The 14,850-nt window shown below is 40.4% G+C and overlaps 1 protein-coding gene across 1 annotated transcript; it reads right to left on the reverse strand.

Annotated features, from left to right (window-relative positions):
- Window positions 1-5,697: 5,697 nt before the first annotated feature.
- Window positions 5,698-12,166, reverse strand: TMEM70 (transmembrane protein 70). The gene is made up of 3 exons (XM_082674995.1): window positions 11,835-12,166; window positions 10,476-10,581; window positions 5,698-6,353 (listed from the first exon to the last, which is right to left on the reverse strand). Exons 1-3 carry the CDS (start codon window positions 12,042-12,044, stop codon window positions 5,896-5,898), a joined length of 774 nt encoding a protein of 257 aa, XP_082531121.1. The 5' UTR covers window positions 12,045-12,166; the 3' UTR covers window positions 5,698-5,895.
- Window positions 12,167-14,850: the final 2,684 nt, after the last annotated feature.

Here is a 14,850-nt window from a genome sequence, read left to right on the forward strand (position 1 = left end):
CAAAAGACTAGCACTCTTTATCCCTCTGCATTGCTATTCTCTCTTCCACAGGTTTTTTTTTTTTTTTAAACCCTAAGCACCCTCTCCTATTCCTTCTTTCTTTATTTATGGCCATGCCGCTGGGCTTGGAAGTGTGGGGTCCTAACCACTAGACTGCCAGGGAATTCCCTCCCACAAGTTCTTTATACAACAATTCTCACGGCCAGAAAGCAGAACCTAAAGCTCTGAACTGAACAGGCTCACACAAAGTGTTTCTGCTCGGCAACAGGTTCAGCCAGAGGGTAGAGCCCAGCTGGATGAGACCCCAGACACAGGACATTAGCTGTAGTTCTGCATGGTGGGTGGGGGGGTCTCACCAGGCTTGAGAATGCATTCACTTTAGCAAATTACAGGTCCAGGGAATACCTTAAAATGGTCATTATTTTGTGTGTGGAATATATTTCATTCCAAAACTCTCACTTTGTTCTAGAAAAACAGCCACCCCTTTAGGTGCTTTGCTACCTGAAATTCTTTAAAGGACATGGTCTGGGATTAGTAGCCAAAAAATAGCATGGAGTTGGGGCCTTAAAAATCTACAGGTTTAGAGGAAAATAATCATATTCGTAAAAGGTTTTACTAAAGAACTGTACTACTTTCCCATTTTTTTTAAGGTAAATATCCATGGGGTGGGGCGTAGTCTGGGGAAATGGGGAGTTGCTCAATGGGTATTGTTTCAGGTTGGCAAGGTGAAAAAGTTCTAGAGATCTGTTGCACAGCAATGTGAATACAGTTAACACTAATGAACTGTACACTTAAAATTGGTTAAGATGGAGAATTCCCTGGAGGTCCAGCGGTTAGGACTCCATGCTTCCACTGCGGGGCACATGGGTTTGATCCCTGGTCAGGGAACTAAGATCCCACAAGCTGCCCAGTGCAGCCAAAAAAAGAAAAATTTTGTTAAGATGGTAAATTTTATGTTATATGTATTTTACATATTTTTTAAGTGGGGGAAAAAAGAGGACAAATCCATGAATGCTTCTAGTAGTCTCAAAATACCATTTCCCACTAAAAGGAACAAATACTCTAGAGAAATTACTGTTTCCAGGTCTGAGGCAGAAAAGGTTCAAGATGAGCCTAAAACATCTTATCATATTAGACACCCAATTTGATGACAGTCCCATTGACCAAAGATGGGTTTCCTATTGATGCTGTAACAAATAACCACAAACTTAGTGCCTTAAAAAAACAATACAAATGGGGAATTCCCTGGCAGTCCGGTGGTTAGGACTCTGAATTTTCACTGCCAAGGGCCCAGGTTCGATCCCTGGTTGGGGAACTAAGATCCCACAAGCCATGCTATGCGGAAAACACACACACATATGCACAATACAAATGAATTCTCTTACAGTTCTGGAGGTCAGAAGTCCGAAATCAGTTTCAATGGGCTAAAAGCAAGGAGTCAGCATACCTAGTTCTTCTGGAGACTCCAGCGCAAGACTCTGTTTACTTGCGTTTTTCAGTTTGAGAGCTGCAGTCCTTCCATTCCTCCATCTTAAAGTTCAGCACTGTCATCTCTGCTTCCATCGTCACATCGCCTCTCCCCTGATATCCTGCCTCCCTGTTATAAGGGCCCTGTGATTACAGTAGAACCATTTGGATAATCCACGATAATCTCCCCAACTCAAGATCCACCTATAAAATCCCTTTTGCCATTTAACATAACATTCACAGCTTCCAGACATGAACATTCAGCCTACCTGTAGACTATTACGATCATTAATAAGATAGTAACTGCGATGAATTGAAATACATCAAATATATTCAAATCAATCAGCTCATAATAATTTTTTTAAAGTCTAATCAGCAGATGATGCTAGGAAACCAACTCTATTTTGAAACCTGATAAAGGGAAAGAATCAAGCATTTATCCTGACTTTTCTATAGAAACTGAACTACCGGTAACCAAATAGTACAGAGAGGCAAGTTTCCCTTGCCTTCTCATACTCTTTTCTCTACTTTTAGAAGTATTTCAGCTAATATATGAAAAAGGAATGATAGAATATAACCATTTTGCAACACCTAATGAATTAGTAAACTTGGGCACTGAGCATTAGTAGCTGCTAACGTCACAGAGAGAGAGACAGAAAGACATTGTATTCTTCTTGATGGGTGAACATGGTGGTAGCCAACCTCCAAGATGGCTCCCAATGACCCTTACCTTCTTGGTATGCAAATCCTTGTGTAGTCCCCTCCAACAATGTATAAGGGTGACTGTGTAACTAAGAAAATATTGCACAATGATCATGTGCAACTTCCAAAGTAGATCATAAAAGACATTTTGCCCTCTACCTTGCTCTCCTGGATCAATTGCTCTGGGGGAAACAAGTAGCTCTAAAGAGAGATCCATGTGGTAAGAAACCAAGGCCTCCTCCCAAAAGGCCAGCACCAATTTGTCAGTCATGTGAGTGAGCCACCTTGGAAGCAGTTCCTCCTGCCCCAGCCCAGCCTTCAAATGACAGGAGCACCACCTGATATCTTGACTGCAACCCCATGAGAGAACCTGAGCCACACCCCCTCAACTAAGCCATTCCCAAATACCTGACCAACAGACACTGTGCAATATCATAAATGTCTGTTGATGTTTTAAACCTCTAAGTTTTAGGGGCAGTTTGTTATGCAACAATAGAAAAATAATACAAACAACATCAGCTACGAATCAGTCTTGTCCAAAATAATCAAACCTCAACCTGATAAAGCCTCAATTTATAACAAATACAGTAGACAGACAAACATGTTAAACTACACCTTGGGGATATAATCAGAAAATCTAGACCATGAAAACATATATAGAACAAAAAACTCAGTTTCTTCAACAGATGATTTGCAAAGGGCAGGGGGTGGCGGGGGAAACAAAGTGAAAGAGGGAATTCCCTGGCAATCCAGTGGTCAGGATTCCGTGCTTCTGCGGCCGGGGGCCGGGTTTGATCCCTGGTTGGGGAACTAAGATCTCACATGCCATGTGGCAGGGCCTAAAAAAACAAAAACAAAGTGAAAAATATAGAAGGGCCCATAGATTAGAAGTCTTAAAAGAGACTTAGAAAATAGGTGTGAATAAGGTGGGAACTTTAATTAGATCCTAATCCAAACAAAATGGGGGTGAAAATTATGAAACAATTGGAAATTTGAGTAGACTGGGTATTTGATAACACTGGGGTCAAGGGCAGCTTAGGTATTATGATGGTATTGTTATTTTTTTAAGTCTTTATCTTGTAGAATTACAAAATTAAATATTTAAGAAAGAAATCTGGGCTTCCCTGGTGGCGCAGTGGTTGGGAGTCCGCCTGCCAATGCACGGGACACAGGTTCGAGCCCTGGTCTGGGAGGATCCCACATGCCGCAGAGCAACTAAGCCCGTGTGCCACAATTGCTGAGCCTGCGCTCTAGAGCCCGTGAGCCACAACTACTGAGCCCACGTGCCACAACTGCTGAAGCCTGTGCACCTAGAGCCCATGCTCCACAACAAGAGAGGCCACCAGAGTGAGAGGCCCATGCACCGCAACGAAGAGTGGCCCCCGCTCGCTACAACCGGAGAAAGCCCACGCACAACAACAAAGATCCAATGCAGCCAAAAATAAATAAATAAATTTATAAAAATTAAAAAAAAAGTTTAAGAAAGAAATCTTATGATGTCTGGGATTTGGTTCCAAATAAAAGTAGACAGCAAGTGGTCTAGATGAAACAATGAATCTGGATGATGAGTCACTTTTTCTGAAAAAATCAGAGTACAATTTTAACGAATGTGTCCAAGCTAAGGCTGTCATTCATACCTAATGACCGTTTTGTTACTTTTGCTTCCAAAAGCTGAAGTCTTTCAGTATGACGTAATCTACGTTGAGGAAAAGGATTATATCTTATAATCAAAGGGTACAGTATCTGATGTAACCCAGAGGTCCAAGGGGATCACCCTGCCTTTTGGGACTCAAATAAAACTGACTCAATATCCTTCCCATAGGTAGAGGGAGACTCACCACCTTCCTAATCTTTCCAAGATTACTCTGCCTGGGGAGAGGGTGGTGAAGTGGCATGGAAGGACGTGCGTATATTTCTTACCTTGGCCTGAGCTGTTTCTGCGGACTTATTTCAGTGATGAACCATTATGGTATCCTACGCATGCTGATCCTTTTCTACATCTTGGTCTCACTCCAAATCATGCCCTTGAGAAGTCATCTTTCTCGTGTAGTACTTTAAGCCTTTTTTCTTTTCTCTAAACAATTGAGGAATTATTGATACTCATAAAAATAGGATTTTCACTCCACTCCACAGGTGACAAAATGGTTGCATGGATATAGGACATTTAAAGAAAGAGACAGGATGTACTAAAAACAAGTTATGAGAAAACTGACCCTTGAGAGAAAACTTTGAAATGTTAACAACACTGTTTTCTTCTAATATTTATCTAACATTTGATAATGAGTATTTGATTATGGAATAATCTTTTTTTTTTTGTGGTATGTGGGCCTCTCACTGTTGTGGCCTCTCCCGTTGTGGAGCACAGGCTCCGTACGCGCAGGCTCAGCGGCCATGGCTCACAGGCCCAGCCGCTCCGTGGCATGTGGGATCTTCCCGGACCGGGGCACGAACCCGTGTCCCCTGCATCGACAGGCGGACTCTCAACCACTGCGCCACCAGGGAAGCCCTGGAATAATCTTTTTACAGAAAGATATAAATCACATTAACTGCTAAGATAGCAACAGGTCCACATCTAGGTGACAAAGGACAGAAAAGCAGACAGGCAGAGGCCCAAACTGAGGACAGAGGTGGTGGCAGCTTGTTCATCTAAGAATAGAGCCCGCCCTCTACTAAGACCACAAGCTGGCTGATCCTAGCAGAGGGCAGGCTCTAAGTCTCAGAAAGATGAGCACTGTTCTACCTTAAGCTGTCTCCTATAACCTTCTAGCAGCTTCGGACTTGATCTTTCCCCTAAGAACTAGTGATGTCCCTGCTGCTTCTCCATCCACCTCCCTCATACCACAGGCAAGCCAGAAAGATTAGATTTATCATCGTGGCAGGTGATAGATGTTAGGCAGCTCTCTACAGACTGGGTGTTTTGTTCTCAACTGTGACGCTGGCAACTAGCCCAGTACCTGACACCCTCTAGGCACTTAATCAGTATCTTCTAGTCTAAATAGCATGATTTGAGGCCCTTTGTTCCTGGCTGAAAATCCTTCACAAGAACCAACTTAACATTAGCAATGGAGACTTTTATTTTATAAAAGGTACTATCCATCTGTGTAGTACATACAATTTTCCCACTGTGTCAGGGTGTAACAAAGGAGAGTGTACATGGAGGGACAAATGGAACCACTGAAGACGATACTACTTAGGTCACCACTTCCCCAAGAGCTAACCACACCCTACTGGACATGGATATCTTTAACGTGGGCAGCCATGCCAGAGATGATAGGCAAAAACCTGTGCTCTGAGCCAAAGGAAGCAGATTAACAGTCTCCCATAATCTGTGAATTTTTAAAGAGTTTTCAATGTGGGAAAAGGTAATATCTTTATCCTTAGAAAAATCCAAACACAAAGGAAAAATAACTTTCCCATTTGCTTCTGACATCCAATCCCCAGCTGAGAGGCAATCACACTTATTATATAAAAGTAACCATGCATATATCAGCATATACATGTATTTTCACACCCTTTTAACACAAATGATAGAGTATTGTATGTTTTGTTTTTCAAATGTAACTTTTTTTTATTACAAAGGAACATAATTCTCTGGAAAGTAAAAGTTCTGTGATACAATTTCAAATTAGTTTTTTAACAATCAGTCACTAACAAAAATCATAAGTAAAGGCAATTATTATACACTGGAACATAAATCACATTTAAGCAAACATAAAAACGACAGACTCATTTCTCTTCTTTAAGCTGTTTCTTTTCACTGGCTTCTTCCACATCAAAAGTGAATGGTTTGTCATAACCCATTAGATGGTTATAGTCTTCAGGGTTTGGAAAGAGTGCTGGATTAACTAACAGTGATTTTGTTTTAGCATAAAATGTGGTAAACACATGTGTGCTATTTGGAATCATCACGTCATTCTGGTGGAACACTGTACTCGTTTCCAAAAGCACAACATTATAAGTAATGGCTTTATAAGTGTCTGTTGTGGCCTCATGGTACAACCGAACGACATAGCCTTTTGTAAGAAAGTGAAGCAGTGTTGGAGTGATCACTGTAAAGCTTCCTATGATGCCATAAAATAAGATTTGCAAAGGCAGACTTCCAAATATAATATTATTTTGTGCAAAAATGTACGGTAGAAATGCAAGGCTGATCAGACTTGTAGAGTAAGAAAAACATTTCACACCTAAATAAGAAAAAAAATGGGAGAAGATTAACATTTTTAACTTCTATAAAAGAATCAACCTATCCAATTAATTCTTCCACCTTTCTCCCTACAATATCATCATCAAAACAACAAAACCAAAACACCTATATAGTGCTTATTATATTCCAGGCTCTATTTTAAGCACTTTACAAATTTCATTCATGAAATCTAGAAAAAAACCCTATGAGACTGATGTATAATTATCATCATCATCACTCCCATTTAAAAGATGAGAAAATACGAGGTACTTGCTCAATGTCACATAGCTACCAAGTAGCTGTGTTGGGATTTAAACCCAGGCAATCTGACTCTAGGGTCCAGGCTGTTGGCCATTACAGTGCGCTGCCTCTCCAGCTGGGAAGTCCGCTTTAGGGTTAACTGGCTTCTATCTCAGCTCCCAATAAAAGGTTTACTATTACTCAAAAATCTTTATGAATACTATAAAAGTTAATTCAGTCAGCAGATAATCAAATAAAGCTCTCTATTAACAAGCACTTCCACAGATCTAACATAAAACGTTCCAATATGGGGCTTTTTCAGGCTAAGTGCCCAGCATTAAAACAGCAAATCGAAAAACAAGCAAACAAAAAACACCACCAGTGGTTAAGAAACATATGGGAAAGGTAATCAACTTCTTTACCAAGGAAAAACATTCAAGTTAAAATAGGGAGATATTTTTACTTATCACGTTAGAAAGATTAAAAAATCAGTGACTTCTGAACTGTATACTTAAAAATGGTCAAAATGGTAACTTTTACTTTATGTCTATTTTACCACAGTAAATAAATAAATAACTTAAAATGTAAATTTTCTTAGCTTGAATGTACAATTTTAACATGATCAAATACCATCTGTTTGGAAAACAGGCAAGTTGAGATCCTAGAAGGGTTGATTATAAAGTTATTTTGGAAAAACAAAGGAAGAAAAAAAGGGGGGAGGGTTAGATACTAAAACATAAGATTGTATAATTAAAACAGTGTGGTAGTGGCTCAGTACATAAACAGATCAATGGAAAAAAACGGGAAATCTAGACACAAACCTAACTGCATAGAGAAATTTAGTATAGAACAAAGATACAATCTAAAATAAATGGTGCTAGGACAACCAGATTCAGAGAAAATTCAATCGATCCCTCATACCATATACCAGGAAAACTCCATATAATCCAGAGATTTAAGTGTATAAAATAAGAGAGGTATAAGAAGAAAATACCCGTGAAGTCCTTTATAATCTGAGAATAGGTAAACTTTTCTAATTATGACTGAAAATACAGAGGCAATCAAGGGGAAAGTTGATAAATCTGATCATCTTTTTAAAATGTACATGGACATAAATACCGTAAACAAAGAGACAAATGAGAAAAATATTTGCAGCTTATATGACAAAGGGTTAATATCCCCAATACACAAAAGGTTTCTAGGATATGAGAAGAAAAGATCAACAACCCAATAAACAAACATGCCAGAAATATAAGCAGACAGTTCAATGAAACAAAAATGCACACGGCCTTTCAACAGATGAAATGATGCTAAGCCTCAATCATAAGAAACATTCAATTAAAACCACAGTGAAGGCTGGGAGGGAGGGAGACGCAAGAGGGAAGAGATATGGGAACATATGTATATGTATAACTGATTCACTTTGTTATAAAGCAGAAACTAACACACCATTGTAAAGCAATTATACTCCAATAAAGATGTTAAAAAAAATAAAAAAATAAAAACACAGTGAGATACCGTTTTTCCCCCAAACTGGCAAAAACTGAAAATATGACATCATACTCTGTTGGTGAGGCTATAACAAAGCAGACACTCTCATACATCACTCTTGCTTGAAGCCTTAATTATCTTGCATTAGTAATTTTAAAATAATTCCTTCCCCCCACAGGTAGATGCCATGACACTGGTACACATGGGACTCAATGGGGACCAAGTTGCCTTCTATATAAAAGCCTCCTTAGCCCTTCCAACTACCTGTTTTCCCCATTACTCTTTCACACTATAGTAGGTTGAACAGTGTCCCCTCAAACTTCACATCCACTTAGAACTTCAGAACATGACCTTATTTGAAAATAGGGTCTTTGCAGACAATTAAAAGTTGAGATGAGATCATACTGGATTACGGTGGGCCCTACATCCAATGAGAGTATCCTTAAAAGGACAGAACAAGACAAGCAGAGACACAGAGAGCGCCGTGCGAAGTAGGAGGCAGAGACTGGAGTTATGCAGCTACAAGCCAAGGAAACATGAAGGATTGCTGGGAGCCACCAGAAGCTGGAAGAGACAAGGACAAGCTCTTTCCTAGAGCCTTCAGACAGCACGGAATGCCAACACCTTGATTTCAGACTTCTAGCCTTCAGAACTGTGAGAATAAATTTTTGTTGTTTTAATCCACCAAGCCTGTGGAAATGTATTGTAAGAGCCCTAGGAAACTAATACATACATATACTTTATTATGCCTGGATTGAAGCAATTGCTATTTTCTAAACATATTCTCATGCCTTTGCTCATACTACTTCCGTGCCTGGGATGCCCTTCTTTCACAACATCTTCATGTTCAAATTCTACTCATCTTAAAAAGAGAATACTATGACATCCGTAATTTTCTGTTGCTGAATTAACAAGAACCATCAACTAAAAGTCCCTTCAAATATCTTTAAATTAGGACCCAATTTGGTAGTTTAAATGGTACCGCTACGTTAATGTCTCTCACTCAGTTTTACACAGAAAAAATATTAATCCCTGATAAGTATAGTGACTTTCTATTACTATAATATTGAAGGAACTCAAACAATAAATTCTTCTACAGGTTACAGTTCTAGAACTTTGAATATCATGCGTAGCTCTGCTCTTCCACAAATATTATATTGTACCCACACTAAAATTAATTCCTATTTATATTCTCTTCTCTTCAGAATTGAGTCAAGTGGGAACATGAAAAAAATGGATTAAGGCTTCCCTTCATTTGAAGGAACGGTGTCTGTATTCAGAAAGAAGGGTACCACGGGGGTCACGGTGAACACATCTCAAGGGCATCAGTCTAGGGATCCCAGGCTCAATCCAGAGATGAGACACAGGCTCAGTGGCCCACTCATGTTGTGACTTCTGAAGAAATTTCTACCATCCAAAACTGATTATTCCAGTAACTTCAGAACTCCACTCAATAGTGATTATAATCACTCCTTATTCCCAGAAAGTTTTAAATAGCTAAAATTGTATTTTAAACATACTTTATTTTAATGTCACACTCTTGAGAACTTACAGACTTCCAGATTAAATTTCAGACAACTGGTTAACACCAGCATGATCAAAAACACACATGCAAATGGGGCACAGAAATCTTGTGGCCAACTTGGCTATAAAATAATCCTCCAGGTATTTCAGGTTATACTTTTTTTTTTTAAGATTAATAAAATGAAATACAACCTCAGGAACTTGAACAAATCACAAACCTAAGTTCTTCTAACTTTCCCTACTAAAATATTCCATACTAAATACTGAATTATGACCTAAGGAAAGAGCTTTAAACTTGTAGCTATCTAATACACTGCCCTTTCCTTCTCCACGATAACTCCCTACTACCTAGAAAACCACTAAGTAAATATGTTTGCTGAAAATTCTAAGATGACCTAAAAAATGTAAAATTAATATATCTTTGAATTATAAAAGTATTACTGCTCATTTTAACTGCAAAATCTAGAAACATATACTGTAAATGTCTACTTACCCAAAATAACTACTCCTAAGAGGTATTCGCCCATATTTTTTTCCTTTGCATATTCAAACATTACATACACTTTTTGTTCTGTTTTATTTTGTTGCTAAACATCCCAAGAGGTGACCAAAGGATGGAATCTTTAGTGCCCAGCCATAAGATCACAAAATCATAAGAGTCTACAAAAACCTTTTAAAAATCTCCTAAAAATGCAAAGGTCTTAACCTCTAAATCTTTTATCAACACACCACAAGAAAAAAATTATAATTTTTCCTTCTGTCTTGCAATTACGAAGTGCTAAAATAATAAGTTATCATATGCTAAGAACCTTGTTTTATAAGTAAAAGGCGGGGAAAAAAGGAAATATCCTCACTTCTGATTACCCACCAAATACTGTTCGGGCCAGATTCCCAGTATAAATCAGCCTTCCATCTTCTGATTTTTCAAGCTGTGTGTGTAAACATCGAACACATCTTTCCCAAGAAACAGGTATCTATTGAAAGAGACCATTATAATGTGAGTACATGATAAACTTTTAAATTTTTTAAGTTTATTTTGTAAAATATAATAAAAAGAAAACTTATCACATGGGGTGATGTAAGGAATTCTTCCAAATCATCTACAAAGCTAAAGAAAGCAAACTGAGTAACACAATGGCTTTCCTTAATTCCACTCACAAGTAGACACTGAATTGGGAGTTTGAAGACCTAAGTTTGCATCCCAGCTAGAAGCATTTTAAAGTGTGACCTTAAACAAGTAAAAAGTTAGTGGAATAGTTTCTCCTACTCCACATCACTTTTGGCCAACTGTCAAAGATTTAAATGCATTAGCTTTTTTAAAAAATTAAGTTTAATTATGTAAGTAAAATACTGCAAATTCATAAAGTTTAAAGTCCAGACTGCTTTTAATACTTCTTAAATATTTATACTATAGCTAGTATTTAAAAAAATAATAATAATAACTCTTTTCCCAAGGGTCTCGTATCCATCCCTTGCTCCTCGCAAGGAAAATATTTTACTTGAACTCCTACATCAAATTTCACAGGAACAAAAGAGTTGCCCGAACCTCTGAAAATGACTTTCACAACACACACTCTTCAAGATGTAAAAGGCATGCCTAATCCCTTTATGCTGAAATTTAATGAGATTCCAATTCCCGCGTTGGCCTTTCCTCCCAAGTTTCAACCATGTTTGCTAATCCTAATATTTTACAGGGCAGGATTAGGAGACAATTTATTCAGATTAAAATGAGAAGGATTAACGTCTCCATCCCATTTTTCCAGGGAGCAAAGGAATTCCTAAAAATAGAGCCACCTAATAAAAAGCAGAACAAACTCAAAATCAGGTTTCCCGAGTTCTTTCAGTTCAGTCTCCACGTGGAGCATCTATATTTCGCTGCAAATTAACCCTTCCGAGCTTGCGCTCAAGGACAGAAAAAAAAAAAAATAAGAGTCCTCACAAGCCCAATGGATTTGCAACCATCTCTGTAAAGTGACTGGAACCGCCCAGAAAATAGGCACTTTCCAAGGGACACTGCTGGACTCGCGGGGGCTGCGAACCCCGGGAGCACCGGCCTGTTGCCCAGGCCGAGGCCGGCCACTCCTACCAGCCCCATAGCACGGGGCTCCTTCAGCACCAGAGCCGCCGTGCAGGCCGGGGAGAAGCTATGGGAGAGCCGGGCTCCCCAGGCCCGGTGCTACTCCCACCCCCACCCTTACTCGGGTCCGCGAGCCCTCTGACCGCCGACCTGCGCTCGCAACCGACACGGCAGAAGCGTCGCGGCTGCCGACAGCCCCGCGCTCCCGCCGCCGCCCCGCCCCGAGGAGCCTCTGCAGGAGGCCGCCCGCCAGACGGCCGCCCTAGGGCCTCGGAGCGCAGTGGCTGCCCACGGTGCCGTCCTCTTCCCACCAAGCCGCAGTCCGGCCGCCCACGGGCCGCCCAACGCCAGAAGCAGCATCCCGCGCGTGACCAGAAACGGCGACTGCACTGCGGCGGCAGCCGAGCACGCCGAGGCGCAGCTCCTCACCAGACCGCGGCAGAAACGAGCCGCGCACTCGGCGCCGCCGCCAGGTCCGCGGGCCGCACAGGCCGCCTGCGCGTGCGCAGAATGGACGGCCCGCCGGCAACCTGCCCAGGCACACGCGTTCCTTGTGGGCTGAGATCTGAATCCGACCTGACCCTCGCTGCCAGGACCAGCAAACGGCCATCCTGCGCGCTGCTTCCCCTCGTCCGAGTCTGGCGCTCTTTACCACCGTGTGGAAGGACAGAGGGGAGAGACACGCGCGAAGGACAAAGCCTGGAAGCAGGGTTAAATCTTTCATTCTCGTGGGCATCATTTTCTGTGCCCAAAACACCATTTTCTCTGCGGAAAATGTTTCTAACTTGTTGGCACAGAGAAATAATACAGTGCACGTTTGAACAAAAATGAATAGTAATTTAATCCAACCAATAGGTTGGTAGAAAATGAGTGGAACTCGTTCATATAATGTTGATACTTGTCAAATTTGTCTTCGGAAATCACTCTCATCCGTTTACACAATCGTTCATTATTTGTTAAAGAGATCTTGAGCGCCTCGCCAACTACCAGGACTAAGTTGGAAGCAGAAGATACAAAGATACTGAAGAAAACTGGAAATCCACAATGCTTACATAGTGAGGGAAACACCTAAAAATAAGCTAAAATATAATGCTTAAATATAATTGACATATACCAATTTACAAAATGCTGCAAAATGCTTCTCACCTGTTCTCTGTGAGTCTGTTTCTGTTTTGTAGATAGGTTCATTTGTGCCATATTTTAGATTGCACATATAAGTGATATCATGTCTTTTTCTGACTCATTCGCTTAGTATGATAATCTCTAGTTGCATCCATGTTGCTGCAAATGACATTATTTCATTCTTTTTTATGGCTGAGTAATATTTCACTGTATATATACATATATATATACACATATATATACACACACACACACATATATATATATATACCACATCTTTATCCATTCATCTGTCGATGGACATTTAGATTGTTTCCATGTCTTTGCTTTGTAACTTCCCTTTTTAAAGTTATATTCCACTTACCTTTCAAAAACTCTTGTTTTAGTGTAATTCATATTACAAACAATATCAATTAACCATTATTGTACTGATATGTATGTAAATTTTTCTGTTCATACAGTGTTTTTCTTTAATAGCTTTAAAAAGATAAACTGAGGCATGCTAAAATTTTTGAGTTTATTTGAGCAAAAATTTATTCAAATCGGATAGCACCAAATCTGGAAATGGTCAGGAGCATTCCACTGACAGGAGCTAGGGGTAAGGTTTTTATGGAGAAGATGCACATGCAAAGCAAGGAAATTATTTGATTGGTTATAGCTTATGCCACACTGTGAGGCATGTAGGATCTTAGTTCCGCAACCAGGGATCTAACCCATGCCCCCTGCAGTGGAAGCGTGGAGTATTAACCACTAGACCGCCAGGGAAGTCCCTGCTTATAGCTTATGCTGTTGCATTATTTGAGAAAATCTAGTTGGCTGTTTGTGATTGGTTGTTTGTGATTGGTTGTAAATACCTTGAGGTATTTATAAGAATTGAATCTGGCTTAGCTTTTGGGTTGCTCATTAAACTACCAAGGCAGCAGAGCCATCTCAGTCTAATGGCCTCTTTGTATGATTACTTCAACAATACATTGAGGGACTTCCCTGGTGGCGCAGTGGTTAAGAATCGGCCTGCCAATGCAGGGGACACGGGTTTCGAGCCCAGGTCCGGGAGGATCCCACATGCCGTGGAGTAACTGAGCCCGTGCACCACAACTACTGAGCCTGTGCTGTAGAGCCCGCGAGCTACAGCTACTGAGCCCGCACGTCTACAGCCCCTGCTCCACAACAAGAGAAGCCACCGCAGTGAGAAGCCCACGCACCGCAATGAACAGTAGCCCCCGATCTCAGTAACTAGAGAAAACCTGCACAGCAACAAAGACCCAATGCAGTCAAAAATTAATTTAAAATATATATATATATATATATTGAGAGAACCTGAATTTTTATCTTCTGTTAAGCTTAGTTTCTTCCTACAGAAACTGTAAGCAAATGGAAATAATAATATTTGGTCTACTCAAGGTTTCTAAGTAGCTAAAATGAGATGATATTCTGAAAATTCTGTGCTATAGAATTATATGAAAGTGTCATTCATGGTTAAAAAGATTTCCCAATTCTTCGGCTTCCCTGGTGATGCAGTGGTTGAGAATCTGCCTGCTAATGCAGGGGACACGGGTTCGAGCCCTGGTCTGGGAAGATCCCACATGCCGCGGAGCAACTAGGTCCGTGAGCCACAACTACTGAGCCTGCGCGTCTGGAGCCTGTGCTCCGCAACAAGAGAGGACGCAATAGTGAGAGGCCCGCGCACCGCGATGAAAAGTGGCCCCCGCTTGCTACAACTAGAGAAAGCCCTCGCACAGAAACGAAGACCCAACACAGCAAAAATAAATTAATAAACTCCTACCCCCAACATCTTTAAAAAAAAAAAGAAAGAAAGATTTCCCAATTCTAGTAGTTTAGAGACAATTTTTGAATATATACTATTTGAGTGGGATTTTAGAATGATACTAAGGCTGTTTACAAAATAAGCCTTGATTCCCCATTCATATCATCTGAGAGGGTCCCTTTAAAGATGGAGGGTGATGGAAAAATTGAAAATGGCTATCACTTGTAGAATGTATGACCACCATTATTGTATGTATTTTTTGTTTGTTTTTTGGCTGTC

The sequence above is a fragment of the Grampus griseus genome, assembly GCF_964374135.1.
Source record: "Grampus griseus genome assembly, chromosome: 17".
NCBI classification, from domain to species: Eukaryota; Metazoa; Chordata; class Mammalia; order Artiodactyla; family Delphinidae; genus Grampus; species Grampus griseus.